Source organism: Drosophila erecta, unplaced genomic scaffold (genome assembly GCF_003286155.1).
Source record: "Drosophila erecta strain 14021-0224.00,06,07 unplaced genomic scaffold, DereRS2 tig00000092-arrow-pilon, whole genome shotgun sequence".
NCBI lineage: Eukaryota > Metazoa > Arthropoda > Insecta > Diptera > Drosophilidae > Drosophila > Drosophila erecta.
Window position 1 is genome coordinate 13685804 of NW_020825207.1, and position 16386 is coordinate 13702189.

A 16386-nucleotide genomic window follows, 5' to 3' on the forward strand; every position below is an offset into this window, starting at 1 on the left:
TACCCTTCCGTTTTCGGTTTCGTGGTTTGCCAGTTTAAATGGAAATATTCATAAAATTTCTCGAAGCACACAAGCTCTGCGGTCTTGTGCAGTTTGTTCTCTAATTGATTTGACATTTCATTTGAAAAGTTGTCTCAAACGGATGCAGAATCAATTAAATTGAGGAAATAGTAAATCGGTATTTCGAAGTCAGTACGCTTTCTATAGTGGCGTTTAATCTGTAAATATCTGAGCAGCCCAAAAAAGCATGCAATCAATGCGTTTCACAAGCTAAACTTTAGCTATAATTAAGGATTGCTCATGCGTACACACACACACACACACACACATGTATACCAGCTAGCCATTTATGGCCATGAGCTTGCTGGGGAAATATTGATTGAGGCATTCTGTGATGTTGCCACTCAAATGCATAAATCATTAGAATTATGTCAAGCCCTTCTAATCGAGATTGAATGAGCCCCTAATTTACACACAGACAGCCTGACGCACACACATGCAGTCACGCATACACAGAAGGCAGCACTTAAAGCCATTTCACTTTGTTTGTTTTATGAACTTGACTTGTTTGTGAGTTCATCAGAGTGAAAGAGGGACAGAGAAGGCGGGAAATCCCAGCTTTAAATGTCACAAACACCTCATTGCGAATGTCGTTGTAACTATTACTTTTTGGAAGCGCATACAGCTTCCTGCACAGTAAAAAATACTTTGGGCAACGCAAGAGAATTAGTCGTTAATTATTATTAAGTATAATTATTATTATACTTTAAAAACGTTCAGTTTTTGTAAAAGAAATTTATTAAATACTAGAAATGACCAGTTCAATATTTAATACTAACTTAATAAAATATAAAGTAATAATATATTACTGTATTCCAAAGCAGATACATTTTGGTGTAATTTTAGCAGTATACTTATCTTCCATGTGCATGTGAGGATTGTTTTATTGTTGAAGGGATAAGAAGATAACGTAAATGTCTTAGTAACATATCCGGTTTTATTGCTCGGTAACTCAGCTGTTTGTGTTGTTATTGCCCCCGTCTTGCGCCTTTTGTTTGCTACTTTGTCTCATTAAACATTTGAAAAGAGACACACACAAAGCACACATTACACACAGCCAATGTTTAAGGCAAATGAAGCGTAGTCAGTATGTGTACGTGCGTGTTAGCAGCCCAGGAAAACTAATTATACTGTTAAATGCGTTTGTTTAACTGCCAATTTAATTAAGGTTATGCTTTTGTTCAGGCCAATCTCTAATCTGCCAGATGAGCTTGTCCAGCCACCTCGGTTGTCCCAAAAATTGTTCCAACATTTGTGCAATTACAAAAGTGCCCCCTGCCCCGCCCACACCCACACACACACACACCCAGCAATTTCACACCGCCCACGAAAGTTGCGGCCATGCGGTTGCAAGGGTTAATGGTCAAGGGTCGGGGGGTAACGGGGTCAGGGGTCGGGGGTCCAGGAGCCATTGCCTAAAACGCAACGCGACAGTATGAAAATTATGTAAAATAAGTACAATGTGGAAATGCACTTAGCCGAGCGTGCACAGTGGCAGCGAAAAGTTTTCTCATTTGCGCTAAGTGAATCAAAATATTAGCTTGAAAAATTCACCATGAATACCTGCTAGTGAGTTTAATGATATAAACCAAAATGTTGAAAGCTGATAATGAAATTCGTAACTGTACTTCACATTTTGATTACTTATGTGAAATCAGAAGCTCTATTAAAACATTTAATCTCTTGAATTAAAGTATCAGCATTATTTCTGGTACTTCGTTTTGTTGGAACAAATGATAAAATCCTTGAATTTTATTCCGGATACACGCTGGCATGCAAATTTAAACGTGTCCCCATTGTTGTATACTTTTTTCCATTCAGCATTTGGCTTTCGACCAAGCCGAACAAAAAAAGTAATCGTGTGACAACAGCAATTACAATTACACATGGCACACAGCACATGGGACGCAGCTGTAGTTGTTATCCTTATTGTTCTACTGTAGTTGTGGTTAGAGTTGCAGCAGCAGCAGCAGCAGCAGCAACTACAGCGATACCAAAAACGAGGATAGCAGCTTGGAGTCCAGTGCATCGACGATGGTAGTGAATATGAACATGTAATTACGTTTTAAGTGCTAAATTGTAAAATATTTACGTAAAAACTATGTAAACTTAATTGAAATTTAATTGAATATGTCATAAATGTGCGAACAGCAGCAGCAGCAGCAGCAGCAGCAACAGCACATGTGCAACATGAGCAGCGATGCACACGAGCAACATGAGCTCGGCAGCAACATGGCCGACAAACTGTTGGTCAATGTGGTTAGCAGTATGCAATGAGGATATAGTACCATGATCTCGCTTTCCAAGGGGCAAGGGAGCCAGATGGAGGCCATATTCTGGGGGCCTCTGCGAAAACTTGGCATTTAAATGCTTTCGACCAGGGCTGCGTGGAACGCAAAGCCGCGAGGCATTTATCATTCGGTGCGGCCAGCCGATGCTTTTGTTGTTGGTTTCGTGTGCTGCCACTAATAATGACGTCAGCAGCAGCATGCAGAGCATGAAATTTATGCACATCGAGCTCCAGTGCATGAGTGTATGATTGTATGTGTAAGAGAGCCTGTTCTATATGTGCATATATTCCGAGTACCAAAGGCATTCGACAGAAGCGGCCGAATCGTTGGGTCAGTGCCATGAAGATTAATGTCCGGGCGCCATTTGTCGGTGCCGAATCCCAATTCTTGGTTTCTTTTGTTACACAAGGAAAAAATGGAGTCATTCGGGAACCATGTGTTCATTTCAAATTTATTTATTGTAAATACCTCATTTTTGACATAAGTTATTAAAATATTTGTTATCATAAGCCCTGCTTGCATTCAATTATACTAAAAATGTACTAATTTTTACCTTTTCATTTGTGGCACGGTTACACTCGCTCTATATGCCAGTCTGGGCACACTCAGCTATGCATCAGTAATTTTTGTCAAAAGTATAACATTTTTAATTATTTAATTGACAGTTCCCTCCTTTTTCGCGTGTAGAGGCTTTATTGTGCTGGCAAATAGCAAAGGAAAAATTCTCTGGCGCTGCTGCTCAGTTCACTTGTTTCACGGCTTCGTGTTCTTTTTTATATGCCGGCTGCCCTCTGTGAACCCCTCGAATCTCCAGCTTCAGCAAATACTGTTGGCACTCTGTCTTAATTGCTTAAAAATTACTGACATGGAAAATGAACTCGGAAAATGTTAACCACTTCCAACAGCCCCTCGCAAATGTCCCAGCATCGTATTGTCAAAGATTTGGCTGTCCTAACGGCAAATACTTGCAAATATTATTGTAGTCGAATGTCGGCAACTATTTATCATCCGGCTTGGGCGAGCAGAGCTTGTGGGCCATTTGACAAACTTAATTTATTAATGCACCGCTCCCATCTCGTTTCGTCCTGCTGTAAATGCCTTGTGCCTTGCTTAAAAGCACATTAATTTTCATTTCATTTGGTGATAAAACAAAGACTTTCCATTTTAAATATCTAGTGACAACTAACAAATAAAATGTGCCCTAAAGCCCTCTCGGGGTAATTGTTTACCCCACTCCCTTTGCAATTCGACTCAACTTGAGCCCCAAAAAGTCTGGACCTGAGCCGGAGGCCTTTTATCTTGACGATGATGTGGCACTCGGGCAAATCATCATCACTGGCTGTCATGCCTCGTCATTTGCATATTTGCCAGCAGAAATGGAAGTGGCATTGCCCCATGCCCACTCCATAACTACGGAATACGCAGTCCGGTATACAATCATAATGTGAAGTGGGACTTGGACTTTCTTCTCGGTGTCCAGCTGACAGGCGAGTGGCGTTTTTCGAGGTGCCAAAGATAGGGCGGTTCTCCTATGTCGGTGTGTTAAAGCCGGAGCTTCGGCTGATTGATATGCATGCGAAATCTAAGCATCACTTGGCTTTGTTTATTGACAGGCAATTTGCGGCGCCAGCGCTTCAATTTGCCAATTGACAGCCACATCACAGGGTATCAGCGTGTTTTTTCGGATATATTTTGGACCCCCTGACCACTGGTCTCAAATCCTTTCAAAGGAATAGTTTTCAAAAGCACATTGTGTGCAATTAAATTTAACGGTTGGCGGTTGCGAAACGAATTTCACAAATGCGGTGCATCCATTTCGAGGCATTTGAATGCATTAATTAGTGACGAAAACAAGTATCAATTCCTTTCTTTGCTTTTTTGCACAGAGCGAAATCCTAAAAATTATATAAAATCTATAAATTGTTGTCTTAGTAATTTTTGGTTGTAAACAAAATAAGTATGCAAATACTTAATTTACATAAGTGCATCAAATTGAAATAAATCGTCCAATTGTGGACCTCATTTCTCTCCGTATGTGGGCGGTTCAATTTTAATGAGCTGCTCCCAGCGTGTTCCGTATACGCCACGTTGCAGCAGCAAAGAAAGCGATTTGCATTATTTATGGCTAGGCTGGTCGTCCGGTGGCTCTAATTGAAACCGCCTAATAATTGGCCCGCATCGACCTGCAGCTAAGCCAATTAATGCGGCCATATAATTTCAGTTCATGCGGGAATTGGCGGGAATAGCAGCTGGAAGCGCGCAGCTCCGGGCCCAGTTTCAAATAAAATGAAATTACCCGGTCAAGTGCAGCAAACATTTTGGAAATTACACGCTCCACGGGGAAGGGAAGGGAAGGGAAGGGGCGTGGCCTTTGCATTTGAGTATTCATTAAACACACAACAACGGGCAAAAGAGTCACGGGTCGCAGCGGCATTCAAACGGCATTACGTATACGCCGTGCGGGCCGATTGGAAAATTGCGCCAATCTTGCAGCTAAGTGCCCATAAAACTGCCAGCCAGGCGAACTATATTTCCACACCAAACCAGTTTTTTCTCCGATTTTCCTGCTGCCGCTGTGGAAAACATTTTCCTAGTGCCATTGCCATTGTCATTGGTGGCAAGTGCACGAAAATTAGCTGGCATTGGATGCTTGACAATAAAACTGACATTCGGATCGACAACGAGTTCAAAGTGCCAACCTTCTCCACTCTCCACTCTCCACTCTTTCCAAGTGAATAATGCAATTCGTTTTTCACTGTTCCATGCCCTGCCCTGCCACGCCCCCCCGTTCGCCCTTTGTTGTTCGCCGTTTTGCGTTCTATTTTTTAATCGATTGATTGAAATGTTTGCTGCAAATTGATTGATGGCATGCAGCCAGCCATGTTCCCATATATGTATCATTGCTTGCCATATGCCATGGCAGGAGTTATATATAAATTTAAAATTGATATAGCCATCAGATGACAGTTAAGTGAGTGGTTGGTTGGGAAGCGAAATGCGAAAAACAAACTATACAGAAACCGCAACAGTCTTTGAAGTTGGACGGGCGGGTAACCATAAAAGAATCACTTTGTTTATTGACAAAAAACTTTGCGCATACAGGGCATTCATCTGCCGGTATTTCTAACAACTTTTTTGAGTGTTTTCGGTTTATTTTACGAACAGTACTGGATTTGTAAAGAGATTTAACATGCTAAAAGCTTGATTGATTGATTCGCTTAACTCAAACACGTTTCCCCACATATCTCGGCATAAGTACGGATATATCTTTATTTAGACCACACGACTCACACGACTTGTCTAACACATCACTTACAAGCTGACTTGAGGGGCAATTTATCAAGGGACCTGAAGTGGTGGTGGGTCTTAGTAATTACTTACCGATCCACGGCAATGGCCACCAGATGCAAAATCGAGGCTGTGCAGCATAGGACATCGCACGAAGTCCAGATATCGCACAACTCCGGACCAAGTATCCAACCCTGGCTAATCTGTGGGCACAAAAGAAGCAAAAATATAGGGGGTGTATGGTCATAAAGCTGGTTAGTCAAATAGACAATAAAAGTTGATGGCTTATTAAATTTGATGCTCCCCAAGTATGGAGTGTAAAATGTAATGGCTTCTAATAACAAAGCAAACAGGGATTGCCAGGCTTTATAAAGGGTCAACTGTCGAACGATGGAGTCAAAGTGGAAAAGCAGCCATGGGGAGTCGTTTCTTCATACGGAACTTTATACTTTTTGGCCTTTTGGCCAGCGGCAATATGCAGATTCCGGTCGGAGAACTAGACAACAACTTGGACTTGGAAATGGCCTTCTTGCTAGAGGTGACCCGATTCCTGGGCACGATTCTTGGACTACAGTCCGTTACCGTATACACGGGTTGCATCGACATAAACCCTTCCATCCAGCGCAGCCTTATGGATAGATATATACCCGTTAATACGGTCGGATCCAATCTAAAGCGGGTTGATAACCACAAGCTGGCTAATGAAAAAATTAGGATTGTTATCTTCACTGGCCTGCATGATCCAATATTGTCTACGCTCAATGCCACGAAAGTGCGGTACTCAAATAATATGTATATCCTTGTGTATGCCTCACCAAATAAAAATAAGTCCGTTGAACTGGACTTTATTGAAGAGGTATTTACACTACTCTGGAATATGTCGATTGATTACACATTTCTATTGGTACATGGCGAGTTCAAGATGGAAATATGGAACTACTTTTATTTGGGAAAAATACACAAGTATAAAGTGACTAGATTCAACACGTTTTTGGCCAGTATTCGAAAATACAACTTTAAGTTTGTACTCCAAGTTATCGATGATCCTCCATCAATTTTTTGGGTGAGTTCGTTCGGCATTTCAACACTCTTTCACCACTAATTATTAAGTGGTTTAATTCCTATAAATTATAAGCGCTAATTCCTATTCATTTGCAGTACAACTCGTCGGATCAAGCGGATGTGACTGGCGGCGGCAACATTAGTGTATCCGGCCCCATCGGCCTGTTGATCATAAATTTTATGCGCCACCTAAATGTGACCACGGACATCATTCCGGTTCCAGGAAAGCAAAACTTCCAGTTTGAGTCCTTTCAGCAGCCGGATGATTGGAGAGAGGACAATGCGACACATATTGTAGGCAGTGCCATCTTGAAATACAGCCCCGTGGTGATGCACTCACGGCTCTGTCTGTTGGTCTCGAATCGCAGGATGGTTCCTTTCAGCAGATTCTTAGACAAGCTGGTTAGGCGCGGTGTCTATAGACTCATCCTGGTATCGAGTGTTGGCATATTGGTGATCAAGTACTTCTCCCATCACCATCGGTCGTTTACGGATGCCTTCTTTAGCACCATACGATTTTTCTTAGGTATTCCGCTGCCCAACAATGTATTGAATCGCTTACCCAGGGTGGATAGGTGGACAGAAGTGTTTATAATCCTCCTCGTGAACATCCTACTGAGCTCGAACATATCCATAACCAGCAGCGCCCTAACAACAGGTTTTTGGGAGCCACCCATCACAAATGTCGAAACGATGAGAGCTAGTGGCCTGCGGATTATGACCGAAGATCCGTCAATTCCACAGGCCTTCAAGGAAAATATTTTGCCCAGCTCGTTGGCGGATCTGGTGCTTCTTGTGGATGAAGCTACTTTTTACCATCACGTCACCACCCTGAACAACAGCTACGTCTATGTGGTGCATACGCACAATTGGGCTGTTTTTCGGCTATACCAAGAACAACTGGCCAAGGAGCCATTCCAGATTGCTGGTAAGGAACTGTGCTCCAAATGGCGTATCTTGGGATTGCCGCTGAATCCAAAATCGCCCCTTAGGTTCTTGCTTAAGGAATATTCCCGTAGGGTTCTTGAGTCTGGCCTGTGGAGAAAATGGATTCATATGGGCTTTAAAAAGTTTTGTGATTTTCATAACTTGAACAAGCTGCCCGTCGACTCCGTAGATAGTTGGCAACCGCTGTCCATTGAGTTTTTCTCAAATTTCCTAAGGGCCTATATTTTAGGATCAGTACTCGCCACATTAGCGTTCGTCTTTGAACTGGTCCACAATAGATATCGTCGTAGAAATGAATAAGAATCATGAATGTGATGAATATGTCAAGTGTGGAATGTGTGCAATAAAGTAAATGTTACATTTCCAAATAAATATCGCACCCTGCTTTGCCTGGGCACCTACTTACCTCGTATACTGCTCCTAGGGGCATTACTAGACAGGCCACGAAGAGATCGGCCACGGCCAATGAGGCGACCAGGTAGTTGGCCACGTTTTGCAGATTGCGCTCCAGGATAATGGCCGCTATGACAAAGACATTGCCTGCAAAGATCGAAGGAATGGTACACCAAATTAAATGAAGAGCAGGAAACGGAAATGGGGTCGATTTTAGTGGGACATGACTTTTTAGCAGCCTAATTGCGAAAATTGACTTGAGGCGAAAAGTTTGCAATTCAATTCGAGCTGCAGCTGATGACCGAAAACGAAACCAAGAACCTCTGCGGCACAGATAAACTTTTTGGGAATTGGCAAACTTCTATGGACGCCGACGAACGCCGAGAATGGGAATCTTATTAAGCTTGTCCCTCAGCATTGCACTGTTGCAATTCAAGTTGCACTCGAGCTGGCAGACAAAGAGAAAGTTCACAAAAGCCAAAATAAACGACATGAGCTAATCGCGCTGTCGTAAACTTTGCCAAAAGCCCCAGACAAGGATGAAGGGTGTGAAATTGACGTAAGGGGGTTTGGATGCTCGTTGGTCTGGGGGAGCGCCGCGGGTGAGGACACCACACCTTTGATGTCTGCTGGTGCGCTTATTTTTCCTGAGTTTTCTCGACTCTTTCACTATATTTTCCCACCTTTGCTGCCGCCACTGTCGCCGACTACTTGTGGTGCACTTGAGGCTGCAGGAGAAAGACAGCCACTACAGGTGCGAGACATGCAATTTGTGGCATTGAATCCGCCGGCAGTCGACGGCAGGGGGCGCGCACACACTCACAGCTCCCGCCTGGGTACACACAGATACGCAAAACACATGCACACATACTCGCGCACCACCGTAGGTACATGCAATTAGATACTTGAGTGTCAAAGTGAAGGCAAGTAGACGAGCCTCATGCCTGCCAGCAGTTTCAGTTTTTAGTTTTTTAGTTTCTCAGTTCCATGCAGTGCCTTCGCCACGGGGGTCACTCGAGGCATTGCATCCCGGGAAGGGTTATAATCCTATCATGGGGTAGTAATGCAGTGGTGTAAGATTCCAACCAAATTATCTATTTAATTACACTTCATTATAATACTAATAAAAAAATCATTAACATCTAGTGTCAAAAGCTATGACCTACTAGTAGAAGTTTTAAATATTTACAAGAATTTGCCAAAATAAATAGTTGTCCGAATTAAGGGTTATTAAAAATGGTCAAATCTGCTCAACACTTTATAAATTCTGTCTCTAAAAACGCCACGAAGTCAGCTACAAAACGAATAATAAGTGGGTCAAATAATATTAAATCCATTAAATTCATATATTTTTTGGCAGCCCCTAAGTCGACTTTTTGTTCCGGGTGCTTATCATGCTATTTTTTCTTTGCTGCCGGCCGAGTGACCGAAAGCGTGAAGCAATCTAGCTAAAATTAGCATTAAGACTCATTAGCATTTTCTTTTTAAATGCTAAATGCTGCTGCCGTCCCACTTGGAAGGCGACTAAAAAATGCAAAAGTTCAAAAGCGGACAAGCTCGGCGGGAAGAAAAGAAAACTAAAAGACGGCATGGGGAGACGAAATGAAAGAAAGGCCGGCGGAAGAGGGAAAACTAAATAAACACAAATTAGTAGGAAATCAAAATGGAAACAAGCAAGAGGAAGCGAGACATGTGAATGGCTTCCAGCTCAATTCAGCCAGGATCCTTTCGGAGTGGCGTTAAGAACCGTAGCATACTTTTCAGCGCTCGTTATTTTTATTTGCCTCTTGACTTTTGTGTGCTGCCCGTTTTAAATGAAACGAAATGAAATGAAATGAAATCTACTTAAATTAATGAAATCAATTTCAGCCGGCGCTCTGCTTATTTTGCTTCCTCGCCTCATTTTCATTTGTTACTGCCTGATTTTGATACATTTCGTTCTGGATTTTACAACGTGAACATAAAGTTTCCCGCTCGACTTGGATTGAAGTAGGCGGGGCACTGTGATTGATTGATTGACTGTCAATTTTAATGCGGCATGTCTTTGCCTAGATGGATGCCGGTTTGTTTGCCATCGGATTTATGGCTAAATGCGTGTAATGAATGTAGCCAACAACAAAAGCGGCCTCTTTCTCATTCCCAATGCGAATCGTCTACGTCCACCCATTCCACATTTTGTTCCTCGTCGTTGAGCTGCCTTATTAATAACTGAGACTGAGCTGATGCTGCTGTTGCTGCTGCTGCTGCTGATGCTGCTTCAGCATCTGAGCCATAATAACAACAATAATAAATAATATAAAATGCCCTGCCAGTATCATAAATATCAGTTACGCGTATTTTATTATCTACAACTGAAGCCGAGGCGCCCGACGAGTCCCTCCGGGTCCTCCTTATTGAATTGTTTGCCATATTCCCCAAGGATTAGGAGGCAAGCAGAAGGCGCGTGCCTGAGACTGGCATTCGAGGAATTTATTTTGGGTGGTACGGCTCGCTGAGCGACTGAAATAATTATGTCTATGTTTGGGCTTTGGCTTACACTCAAAACAATATGAAACGCCCAGCTGTAGTATATGAAAAGGTTATTTTTTTTTAAATCAAATTATTGGAAATCTTTTCGGAAGTATTTTCAGCTGCATGTTTTAACGTGTCAACCATTTAAAACCATGTCCACTATTTTCAAACGACATTTTCTAAGTGCACCTCTAATTTTATACTGTTTCCAGTGAGTACTCACCAATTATGGTGACCAGTATCATTAGCCCAAGCAGCACCGATGTGACGGCCATTCGCAGCAGCTGCGTGAAGTCGTCCTCGGCCACTTTGCTGGTGGTCACATTGAGCCCGACACTGCCGTTGATCAGATCCAGGTGGCCACTCCGGTTGGCGAGCATCTCGCCAAACAAACTGGAATCGTTGCCTTCGAGGAGAAGCGTGTCGTTTAGCAGCATGGCACCCAGTCCGACTGCGACATTCGTATAGTTATTGTCCATGTCGATCAGTTGGAGGGCTGGCGAGGATGCGGGCGAGGATGTAGCATCCTGCTTCGTGGTCAGTGCCCTGTGCGCCGCCTTGGCCGTGATCCTGGCAGCCGCTGCCGCCACCGAGGCACTGGCTGCTGCCGCTGCCAAAGCGGCGGTGGCCAGTGGTGAGCCGGCGGTGGTGGTGTTCGCATCGGTGGGCGGTGGTTTCAGAGCCAGGGAGCCTGTGAAATCCGCTCGTCTCTTCCCGGAGCTGTAGTAGCGCTTGCTGTTGTTGTTGTTGTTTGTGTCCTCCAGCTGACCATCCTCCGTGACCGGAATGTCCTCCGGCTCCTCCAGCTCCACGTCGTCCTGGTCCTGACCATCAGCATTCTGCTGTTCGGGATGTGGTTCGGCAATCAGAAAGGCCCTGTCATTCATGCTATTCGCTATGTAAATGTAGTCAAGCGCATCTGAAATGATGAAAAGGAGATTTACATGATTGAAGATATTCATAGATACACTGAGAAAAGGCTTTTAAATTGGAGGTATATTCAATACTGTTTTGTAGTTTAGTAAACATTTCTATTATTACTTCTCTCTATTTGAAAGCTTTTCATTGCAGTAGTTCCTGAAAGGGCAGTAAATGGATATCACTTTAATGACCTAAGTGCCACATTCTTCATGTGTACCCACCATTAAAGCTGGTCTCGTGCGCCATTTTGTGGATACTCGGTGTGTTTTTCGGGATGCCTCGCTTCGCTTCGCTTAATTGCAGCCGCAGCGGAAATGAGGAGTAGACGGAAACGGAAGCGCGACTATGCAACGGCAACGGCAACGGTAACGGTAACGGTAAAGGCAGCAGCAATGGCAATGGCCTCCTGGCGCATGTGTGTGTCTGTGTGGGTGGGCGGGCATTTGGGTTGGTGCCGTTGTTTCAGCTGGCGGCCACTCAGACACGCGGGACGGGACATGGTGACACTTTCCCTGCTTTCCCTACTTTCCCGGCTTTCCCTATTTGCCGCACTTTCCCCACTTTCTCCTCGGTGGTGCTTTTTGTTCCAGTGTGTGCTCGGTGCCGGGCAGGATGTATTATCCTAACGAGCTTTCAAGTGTTTACATGGAGCGTTTACAATTTCGGCTTTTGGCTTTCACTTTTCTTTCCGACTTCCTCCTTTTTGTGCTCTTTTTTTATGTTTTCTTTAGATTTCTCTGTGTGGCAGTGTTGCTTTTGTTCTGTTGATTGTTGCCGACTTGGCTTTGTTGCTACTGATGTTTTGTACTCATTTTGGTTTATTTAAGCTCTTCCGTTTGCTGTCGTGTGTTTATGGCCCATTTGATGGCTATTTTCATATCCTTGAAGTATATTTCACATCCGATTGCCTTCTGGTGTCTGCATTCTGCGAAAAGCAAAGAGAATTCAATTAGACAATAAATTCTGGTGCACAGACAACTAATACTAATAAATAGCAAATTGAATTTCTGCGGTTGCCCCAACACATTTGTTCCTTTTTTTTTTTGCCCCTCATGCTTGGTGGAAAATAATTTCCTGCAGGTCTGTGGCATTTTTGGCTGTGAAATTTATTGTATTCAATTTCCTTTCCGCATTGTGCGTAAAGTGTAAATGAATTTGAAATGCTGCCGCTGCTGCGCCCGCTTGTTAAATAATTTAACGCAATTTCTGCAATTACACGGAATCACTTGGCACGATAAATAAATATGAAGACTGGCATGCCCAGCGTTGTTTTCTTTATTTTCTTTTTCCCCCAGGCCTGCCACACATACACACACGTAAACGCATTTGCGCATATGTGTGCGACTGGCGGAAGTTTTGCGTGCGTGCGACAGGCGCCATTGCCTGCGGCTCCACTTCCCTTCTGCCCCGCCACTTTCGCCTTTCGGTGCCCCAATGCTGCGACACAGGCGGCAAAATAAATTTAAAACGCATACAAGTAAGAGCAAAGTGGCCGATCCCCAGGACCATAGCCGCCCTGCCGGGATGTCATCGCATTTACTTAAAAGTGTGCGGCTACAACTGTGGTCAGCTTACTAGTTTGCAGTTAGCCCACAGCAGGTTCCGTGTATCTAAAGAATTAAATACAAATTTCCGGAATTTTTAATATTTTGGCATAGAAAGATTGAGGAAGATAATGCATGAAGAAATCATTCGCTATCAATATTTTTTTTACATTTCTTAGTGATTTAGCAACTGAAAGTATATTGCAATTAATAATTACGTACTTAGCTTAGAGTTTTTAATGTTTTACTTTATACTCCTTCAAGAACTGGCGAATTGATTTTACTTAAAAGCATTTACAATTTTTCGGCAACTGTGCGTGGGTGGCATACGTGCTCTTATACTATATAGTACACATTGTGTCGCCATAAAACCCAAAGCGAAAATGTTGCATGTTTAATGCCCACGAGTTTATAGCCCAGTAGTTCAGAAAGGGGACTTTGGCCAACATACTAATATGATTTGTACGGAAACGGGAAACGGGTGGCACATACTGCTGACGGCAGAACTCTAAAAGTATCTTATTTTATTATTTACATATTTCCCTTTGACTATTCTCCCTTTTACCTAAAACTCGTTTAACTTTAACAGAAATACGTTTACAAATCTGTAATTTGATATCCTTGATGTGTAAAGTGCATACAAAATGACTCCTATGCATGAAGTCCCAAGAACGTCATTAAACTACCACTTGACTTGCGTTTTCCAAGGATTCCTGTCAAAGAACACGCTGCTGCTCCTGCTATTCCCGCTCTCGAATGGCAAGTTTTCCACCTAATGCTCTTTCCAACCGGCTTCATTAGCAGCCACTTGCGTTACGTCTCGTCTGGCATATGTGCTTTCGTGTCTTTATTTGAATCTTAGCTGGTGTACGCAATTTTCCAAAAAAATAGAAGCAAAGCAACGAGATTCTCCTCGAATTCCTTTGAGATGGGGACCAGTAAAGAGGCCCCGCCATTACGCAACTGCCTGGGGTTTCTGGGTGGCAAGAGGCCCTTCATTCTCTGTGCGTTCAAAAAGTTTCCACCTTAGTAACCTTCAAATGCCAGCATGCGCTTTTGCGATTGGCCGTGTAACTAACGTTTTCAAGTTCAAAGTCGACTTAATGCGGAAGTTTATGGCAGTTCGCAAGCGTTCAAGGTAACTACATGCAATCTTCTTTAAGATTCATTCGTAAGGTCCACTTCTTTTTTATTAATTTAAAAAACACATTTTGAACTTTCAGTGCTTAAGTTTATACTTTAAATATTTATATAATGAATGATTGTTTAGCGCTATAGCTACGTAAATTAAATTATTAAAAAAAAACATTGAATAAACTAAAAGAATTCTTATCATAGAGGGCCAATATTATATTGCAAATGTGAAACGTACCTAATATTTCATTTAAGGTTCACTGACAGATGGGTACCACTGCAGTTGCCAACTGTGAAGCAGATCCTAGAACTTGGCCACGTGCGCTGGGCTCGTTTGAAGTGCAGTTGAGTGTGAAGACGACACATGTCGCTTAAATGCACACCCAGCCGCACCTGTCTGATCCCCTCCCCCACCGCCACACCGCCACAGCGCCACACCAGCTCAGCAGCACAGCGCCTCACTGACCTCCTCACCCATTCCCATTTTAGCCATGGTGAGTGCACTTGTTGCGGTTCGCAACTTGTCCGGCAGTTGCCTGCATACATTATGCAAGTGTTTGCCAACTGTTTCTGTATCTATGTGCGAGCATGTGTGCGTCAGCTGCTGCGTGTGTGTGGGTATGTCACTCGCTTTTTATAGTCGAGCTTATCGCATATTTATGCAGTGTGTCCTTTGAAGCAGCGGCACAGGACGCACAGGGCTATAAATCAACTTTGGTTCACCGCACTCTGCTCCTGACCATGTTCCCACTATGCGTCCCCCATACCACTCACTTTGATTCCCATTCGGATTCACATTCGCATCCGCATCCGCATAGCAGCAATTACGAAAATTGCCTATCTATGCAATAGTTGTGGATGCCGCCTTTACTGCGAAATAGTTCACAGACACTTGCTCTTTTTTGCCTTCCTTGTTTACCCAGCCAAGTCATAAATCAAGTGAGTTTCTAATTCGAGAGGGTGGCTAAAGTCGACGTTTAAATATTACACAATTTGCTTCGGAACCTTTTGAATTTAAATGTTAAAAAACAGGCTAACAACTCAGGCAGGTATCTTTTTTATTTAACTTTTCCTCAATATTGCAAAGTGCCACACTGTAAGTCGATCAAAAAATATTAATAAAATGGCAGCACAATCAATATACATTTATTATTATTTATTTCTTGGTTTTCTCGTTTCCGCTGATAAACTATCTAAACCTAAAAAGGCCTAACTAATGCTTTGTCTTAGGAATCAATTTCATCTAGCTGTCGAAACTTTTCAATCCACCCACATGTCACAATTGCAGCTTTTTGTGAGTGTGGTATTTGGAACGTATATGTGAGTGTGTGTTTTTTTTTGTGTGTGAGTCCCATCAAAGTGCAGTTTTCCGAATGCAAGCCAAAGCAATGCCTCATTGTTTGCCCCTTGCCAATGCCAGCTGTTTGCTGTTCTTGGAAAGGGTTCAGGGAAAACGGATGGCGGCGGGGCAAACTAAAATAAAGTATAATAAATGGCATGCATATTTCATGCGACGCTCGATTTCATTCACCACGAACGCACACATGCCCAAGAATGCTGAATGTGCAGCTCTGTGTATGTGTGTGTGTGTGTGTGTGTGTATAGATTCAGACATGACCAGACATTTATCTGTTGTTCGCATGCATTCAAAAGATACTAATGTACATATTAGTTCAGCTCAGTAAGTGGCTCCCTGCCACTTTCTCGGCATTCGTAGTCCCACTTCCGGTTCCGCTTCGCCCCTTTGCTGTAGCTGGGCTCCCTTTTTTCACCATTTCCGCTTCATTTCATGCGCCATTTTTCTCTATCTTTGCAGTCGAGTGTTTGCGCCTTGTTCCCATATCCTGGACGGCCTTTCATTGGCCTCCTTGTTCCGCCCACTTTTAGTTTTTCCTCTTGGTTTCTCCTCTCAATTTTCCCGCCTTTCACCACCCGCTTCATTTTGCGGTTGCAGCCGCTATGTATACGTATACAGCTTCAGTTCAGTTCAGTTCAGTTCGGTTCGGTTCAGTTTCGGATTGCTTGCCCGGTTTTGTTTCCCATTTTCCATTTCCATTTTCCTTGGCCGCCTGCAATTGCTTTTGCCAATCAGTCTACTGCAAATAATTTATATCGCTCGAGTGTGTGTTGGCACCTTGGTTAACTCATTGGCATGTTTTATGGCTCTTTTGGGCGTGCGTTTGCCATTAATATTGCCCATACGCCGTGTTGACCATGCGAATTGCATTTGGCTT

General features: G+C 43.2%; 2 protein-coding genes across 4 annotated transcripts in view; one reads left to right on the top strand and one right to left on the bottom strand.

Moving 5' to 3' along the window:
* The window catches only part of LOC6547289 (5-hydroxytryptamine receptor 2A), a 56874-nt gene that overhangs the window by 21408 nt on the left and 19080 nt on the right, over positions 1-16386 (bottom strand). For 2 of the 3 annotated variants that reach the window (XM_026980848.1, XM_001974735.3), the window contains exons 2-5: positions 11696-12399; positions 10777-11472; positions 8056-8189; positions 5733-5842 (exon numbers count right to left, since the gene is read on the bottom strand). In XM_026980848.1, the coding sequence (XP_026836649.1) occupies positions 5733-5842; positions 8056-8189; positions 10777-11472; positions 11696-11720 (965 nt within the window). In that variant the 5' untranslated portion in view covers positions 11721-12399. Of the gene's footprint in view, positions 1-5732; positions 5843-8055; positions 8190-10776; positions 11473-11594; positions 11631-11695; positions 12400-16386 lie in introns of all 3 variants that reach the window. The other variant, XM_026980847.1, reaches the window with a different exon arrangement.
* On the top strand, positions 6055-7949 carry LOC6547290. Its single transcript, XM_001974736.1, has 2 exons — positions 6055-6702; positions 6798-7949. The coding sequence occupies exons 1-2, from the start codon at positions 6055-6057 to the stop codon at positions 7947-7949; spliced, it is 1800 nt and encodes a 599-aa protein (XP_001974772.1).

Bases quoted from the DNA above. Each gene is read 5' to 3' on its own strand.
- LOC6547290 (XM_001974736.1), top strand. From the start codon at position 6,055: ATGGGGAGTCGTTTCTTCATACGGAACTTTATACTTTTTGGCCTTTTG. The intron at 6,703-6,797 runs GTGAGTTCGTTC...ATTCATTTGCAG, and splicing joins ATCCTCCATCAATTTTTTGG to TACAACTCGTCGGATCAAGC.